General features: G+C 36.4%; 1 protein-coding gene across 1 annotated transcript; it reads right to left on the bottom strand.

Annotated features, from left to right (window-relative positions):
• Positions 1-4,716: 4,716 nt before the first annotated feature.
• LOC146318491 (uncharacterized) lies at positions 4,717-6,432 on the bottom strand. Its single transcript, XM_084732707.1, has 4 exons — positions 5,994-6,432; positions 5,624-5,779; positions 5,417-5,509; positions 4,717-5,034 (listed from the first exon to the last, which is right to left on the bottom strand). The coding sequence occupies exons 1-4, from the start codon at positions 6,093-6,095 to the stop codon at positions 4,717-4,719; spliced, it is 669 nt and encodes a 222-aa protein (XP_084588833.1). The 5' UTR covers positions 6,096-6,432.
• Positions 6,433-6,827: the final 395 nt, after the last annotated feature.

Below are 6,827 nucleotides of genomic sequence, written 5' to 3'. Positions count from 1 at the left end.
ACTTGACCAATAATGTAATATGATATGTAACTGAATTTGTAATAACATTTTTACCGATAATGTAATACCTTATTACATTATTGGAGATTTATTACATTTTCAGGTGGGTCTTTAAAAAAAAAAATGATAATGTAAAACTTGACAGATAATGTAATATAGAGTTCTACATTTTGTGTTTTGAGAATCTAAGACTGTTATATAGCCTACACTGGATTTGAAACAACAGAATGACTGAATTGCAGACCTATACCATACAGCTATATGCGCATGCAGATACTCAGGGACATCCTGGTCCTGCTGAGTGTGTGATGGACTTACCTCCTTTTATAGATTTTGAGCAGCACTGGAGACCCCAGGTAACTTCCCTAAACATACCTCTTCACTTCACAGTTTTCCAACATATCATTACCTCATGAAAACAAGTCAGTGACACTTCATTTGTAAAGATATAACATAAGCATTCCTAACACCCACATACACACCTGACATAAATATAGGCCTCACTCATTAATGGTCTCATGAATGGTCTCACTTTTAATCAGTAAGATGTCAAGTGACAAAGTGGTCAATCATAAAGTATATTATGAGATTTACCTGTAGGCTTTAAATAAAGATTAAATTATTTTGAAAACTGAGCGGGCACTGCTATATTAAGTGTAAAGTCAACAGGTGATTGCACAGAACAAACAATTCTAGAAATAGTCTAGTAACATACTAAGGTGAACAGATTTCTTAAGTGCCCTGCTCACAGACCCATAGTATGAAATTCAAAAAATCGAACCAAGATATCTTTTTTCAGGCAATCTCCATTTATTAACAAACATGTTAATGATGTAAACAACAGTGAATATAATAGCCTATAACATATAACATATAACCAATCCTGAAACAGTCATTTAACAGGGTGTTTCCATCAAAGGACCCAAGAAAAGATTAAAGTGCAGCTTCACAAAAAAAAAAAAAAAAAAAAAAAAAAAAAAACTGACCAGAGACAGAGAAAGAGACGGATGAAACATCACAACAGTCAAATATTCCAACATCTTAACGGCTTCAGTGGGTTGCCATTGTCCTGACCACAGAGAGTGTCTGACACAACAAGCCACAGGACAAATGATAGACTGGAGCAAGACCCATATTAATAGTCCTTTTGTGAACATTTAGTGTCCTTCTGTGTTTATTTTGTGTCCCTCTCTGGTCATATAGTTTTAATAATGTTATATAATAATGTATAATAACCATATATCTATCTATCTATCTATCTATCTATCTATCTATCTATCTATCTATCTATCTATCTATCTATATATCTATCTATATCTATATCTATATATATACATATATATATGTAAACCCCAAAAATATATAGAAATCCCAAAGATAACCAAGTCACTTGTCATTATGTTTTGTCATTTTTATGCTTACATTTTTATTAAACCTGTACTTATAGAGGTAAATCTCACGGTATGTCAGCTGTCACACACTGATGGCGGAAGAGCTGCCATGCAAGACGTTAACCACGACCCATCAGGAGCGGTTAGGGGTTCGGTGTCTTGCTCAGGGACACCTCAACATGAGCTCTGGAGGCCAGGATCGAACCAGTAACGATTACAAGACGGCCACTCTACCCACTGAGCCATGCCGCCCCGTCATTCAAAGTGATATAATAACCATTTATGAGAGGATATATTTATGTCAAATTTTAAATAATGTGTTGGTGTTATGAATACTTATGCATACCCTCGTCAAATGAAGTGTTACTTAAATTTGTTTTGTTGGTTTGTGGTTATTTTCACGAGGTAGTGATTCGTTGGAAAACTGTGGAGAGCGAAGTATGTTTAGGGAAGCAATAGTTATTCTCTTGTTTCAAAGTCAGTGTATTTAACAGTCTTAGATTCTCAAAACACAAAATATAGACCTCTATATTACATTATCTGTCAAGTTTTACATTATCTTTTTTTTTTTTTTTTAAAAGACCCACCTGAAAATGTAATAAATCTCCAATAATGTAATAAGGTATTACATTATTGGTAAAAATATTATTACAATATCAGTAAGAATATTTTATTACATTATTGGTCAAGTTATTACATTATTGGGTTTTATTACATTTTCGGTTGAGTTAAGTGCAAATTTTATTACATTTTCAGGTGTTATTACATTTTCAGTAAATTATTACATTATTGGGTGCTACAAGCCTGAAGTATAATTCTGAACTGATACAGACCCAGTTCTTGCAAACAATGTTGACAAGACTACAAGATGATGCTGTATGTGCCATTAAGCCTTGCCTCCAGGACCCACCATACAGGATGAAGTGTTACTTGAAAAAATTTATGCCACTTACAGTATGGAACAGGAGAGGAAAACTAAACTGTCATCTGTCACCAAATGAAAAAAAAAAGTAAAAGTAGCCATAGTTCAGGAAGAGGAGAGCAGTATACTTGACCAGGTTTGTGGTGTCAAGAAAAATAAAATCCACACAGCTAAGTCCAACCCTATATTTGAGAAGCTTGATGCTGGTAACAAAGTAATCTGTTAGGGTATACAAGATCTTACTGCTGCAACTTGGACAGAAATATCCTATGAAGGCTGGATAGGAGTGGAGTTCACCTTACCAGCAAATAAGGAGAGTGAACTGCTAGTGCCCCTATTGGTGAACACCGACCCACTTGTAAAACCAATGCCATTGACAAATTAGCAAAGCAAGCAAATTTGTGCACAGTCTTGGATCACCCCTTGATATCAGACACAAATGCAAGAGCAGTATATTCAGTACTGCACAAAGGCATCTCAGAGAGTCCAATAGCAAGACCAGGAAGACAGGATGTTGTCATCCCAAAGCAAAAGATGGTAAAGGTGGTCTGTGGCAAACTCAATAAAAGCGTTTTAAAGGACCAGTATGTAATACTGGAACCCAATAAAAACACACTGTGGCCTGCTGGACTGCATGTAAAGCAGTAGTTAGTACTGTTCCCCAGTGCAGATAAAGCCAACATCTCGGTTGTGGTTGAAAACAACACAGATAATGACATCAGACTACAGAACAGAACCGTACATAGCTGGTTATATGCTGTAGATGCTGTAAAGAATGTTGATTGTTGTTAATAAAATTTATTTTGTCAACAGGTTCTACGAAAGTGTATTATGTTAGTTAAAAGCAAAAATGTTAAGGTCATCTAACTTAATGAACTTGTATTACATTAACACAATGTGAATTGACCCAACTAGATAAAATTACTTCTGTTCAACAAAAGATATTTAAGCTTATCCAATCAAATTCAGTTATGTTATATGGACATAAATAATATATTTTCAGGCTATATATTTTACATTTGTCCTTTAAACATATATTTTATTCATAGAAGTAAAATAATAAATTTAAGTTCAATTTATTAAAATAGGTTTTCATCCAATTTATTTTATACTAATTAGTGTGACCTAATTCTAGTTTGTCAACAGGTTCCACACAAATGAATTTCGTACACCCAATATATTTTTGTTATTTCCTTTATTCACCCATATTCATTTAACATTTTGTTGCCACTAGGTCCAAAATAAAACCTTTAACAGACATTAGGGTGCAGCATGGATCACCACCAACAGTTGTAAACTGCTTTTATGCAGTCCAACAATACAACAGGCTTGGAGTTCTTTTTTCTTTTTTTTGTAACAGCAGCATAATAATCTAACCATAACAACACACGTGCTGCTGTCAACTTTCATTTTAATATTGTGGAGGGAATACCCTGAAATGTAATTATATTAACTAACATGTCAACTTGTGTTGCAGCATTGTTACCCAACATTAACAATTATAAACCACCTTGAAGCAGCATAAACAAATGAAACGTCCAACAAAACATCCCTGATTTGTCAATATTATTGTATAACAATATAACAAGCTTGTAGTTCTCAATTTTTTTGAAACAGCATAATAGTCAAACTCTAACAACACACGTGCTGCTGTCAGCCTTTAAGTTAGTAGTGTGGAGGGAAAAAAAAAAATGCTATTAACATTTTTACAAACATGTCAGCTCGTGTTGTAGCCACTACAAGGAGTTCTTAACTGGTTACGAAAGATTTTCAATATCTACATAAACAAACAAGAACTTCAGCTAGTAGATTTGCTATTTCTATTTCTGTGATTTTCCATTCTAAATGGTTGCCACTGGATTGGAGGCGGGCAAAACCAGACAAAACAATTTATGGTAGGCAGAGCAGAAGAGCCTATGTTTACATTTTCTCAGGCAAAGTTTGACAGTAAGTTAGTATGATACGGTGTCTAGTATGGTGCCTTTTGTCCACTGGAACTGCCAAACGAAGGTTCCTTGTGTTGGCTTTAAGTTGTCAGTATGAAAGATGGTTTTGTTCAACTTCTCTGAAGTTGTTTTGGGTGCAGCTGATTTTTAAAAAGTCTGCAAGATATCCATTCAGTTGTCAACAATTTTGGTGCTGTATGGTCTCTCAATTCACTTGTCACTTAGTCATACAACCAGGGTTCCCACTCATTTTTACCAAAGAAATTCAAATTCCCTAACTTTTCCAGGATTTTCAAGTGTGGGAACCCCATTCCACTAGAATTTTCACTTATGGTAGTAGTTTTCCAAAACTTTTCCAAATGTTTGTTTATTTTTCTGCAGTGATTTTTTTCTTCCTCTTCTATTTTCTAACAGATAATCATTTTATTCACATTCAGCATCCAAATCAATGTTTGGTTCATTGATACAGTTTGTTCTTGAGCATCTGTACCTTGGTTGAGAGTTTGCCAGCATCAAGCTGAAGGAAGAGCTTTTGAAGTACTTCAAAGAAGGTCTTCAGTTCCTTAGGATAACTGAAGTTCAGTGCATAAATTACACCCATTAAGAGTGCACATGCAGAGGCGACATCTCCCAGGTCATGTAGAACTTCAACACCCTCGATCACTATTCCAACATCAGCTGGAGGAGTGGTGGCATCACCTCCCTCGACTTTGATGATGTAGATGCCAAGGGTAAGTTGCTCAAGCTCCGTCTGTGCAGCAGTACCATCAGTATCCTTTACATAGGGGAGAAAGAAAGGACACAACCAATCTATGAAATCACAGATTTTGTAGAATTCCAAAGATTAATTTTTGCCTTTCAGGTTTCCTTCTAATGAAAATCGCATGATACTTCAAAAAGTGGTATTTGTGTAAAAATAAGTTAAAGCAGTGCCGTGATTTCCATCAAAGTTTTAGAGAATGAATTTGTCAGCTGAGTTATTTCATCTAATATATCTCTTCGAGTTGGTTGTCGTTACAACAGAATGGAACACTAACAAAGCCACACCCAGGGCACCAACGAGCCATCAACGTCAGTGGCCTTGGGAACACTCCCACAGAGGTTAAAATTGAAATTGATTTATTACAGGTAGAAACTAAACTATTAAAGTTACCAACCAGGTATCCTTTGAAGAGGATGTTCGGGTCTTCGTTCAGGTAGATACAAAGCGCCCTGAGGATGCACTCCCTCCTCTTTTCAACAGTTTCATTCTAAAGAGAGAGGAAAAAATACTGAAATATTATTCTGACTGTTAACTTGTCAATCCTGACTAGTCAACATCAATTTATAATTCCATATTGTTCACTACCGCTAGCAAAACATACCTGTGCGATTGGGACCAAAATCCTGCTGATGTTAGTCCCTGCAGAGCCTCCTTTCTTCCTGAACACTTTGATGAACTGGGCAGTGTGTTGGTCAAGCTGTGCATGGAACTTTGAGACAAGGGGACCAGTAGTGATCCTCACAAATTCTGCTTCCACCTGAAAACACAATGTCCACAAACAACTTATTATTGGTACCTATTAAAACATTTAACATTTAAAACAGAAATACTCTCACAAGAATGTACAAAAAAACAGGCTGTGCTGTAATATAACTGCAGTGTTACATTTTACACAAAATGATTAACATTCCCATGTGAAAAAATAAATAAATAAATTGTTGACTATAGCTGATTTAAAAAGCATTTCATACCTCTGCCACAGTGAACAGTCCTGGCCATCTGATCTTGAACTCCGCGATCATGGGCTTGTCTCTGACAACCTCCTGCCTTCTGTATGCGAAGGTCTTAGCCATCTTTTCTTTGACAACTTTATCATTATGTCTCTTCTTGACCTCAGATAACAACGCCAATCTTTCCCCTTCAAGGCTGTCCTTGGTCTCTCCAGCAGGATAGGGAGGTCAAAAATTTACTTCGGCTTTCCTCGTTTTTTTGACATCGTAGGCAGGCTGACATCTATCTGCAGGTTTGTGCTTGAGGGAATTGATGCTCAGTTCTGGGCACCCTAAGTTTCTAAGTTTTGTCCTGTAGTTTGCCATTATACTTAAGGCTTATTTTCCAGCCGTAGAAACCACTGAAGGATCCCTGTTCTTTCAAACATGGATGTGCTTTGATTAAAGCTTCAGCAACAGATTCGATTTCCAAGTATGAGGGATAGGCCTTGAACTTGATGATTTCCTGAGCAAGACTTTCCAAGCTGTCTGATTTAAGTTTATGACCGGGGGTCAGAAGAACTCCATTTGATACAAAGTCCTGGTTTGCACTTCGAAGTTGCATCTCCACATCATATGAAAACTTTGGAATTTGGAATTCTGTGGGCCAATGTGTTCGAGAAGATTCTGAATCAGAGGACAATATTAATGTGTCAGAAGATGACAAGGATGCTTCTTCCCCACTCTGGTTCATGCTGCCTCGGCTGAGGTCTAGAGCATCTGACAAGAGGATGATTTTCACTGTGCTCTTGTCTTGAATGTCGCAAATTTGGTTAAGGTTAACAAACTCGTTATCAAAGTCACTGTCCATGTACT

The sequence above is a fragment of the Lutjanus erythropterus genome, chromosome 12 (assembly GCF_056507025.1).
Source record: "Lutjanus erythropterus isolate fLutEry1 chromosome 12, fLutEry1.hap2, whole genome shotgun sequence".
Taxonomy (NCBI): Eukaryota; Metazoa; Chordata; class Actinopteri; order Lutjaniformes; family Lutjanidae; genus Lutjanus; species Lutjanus erythropterus.
Note: the sequence above shows the minus strand (reverse complement) of the source record. Positions and strands in the feature narration are given on the sequence as shown.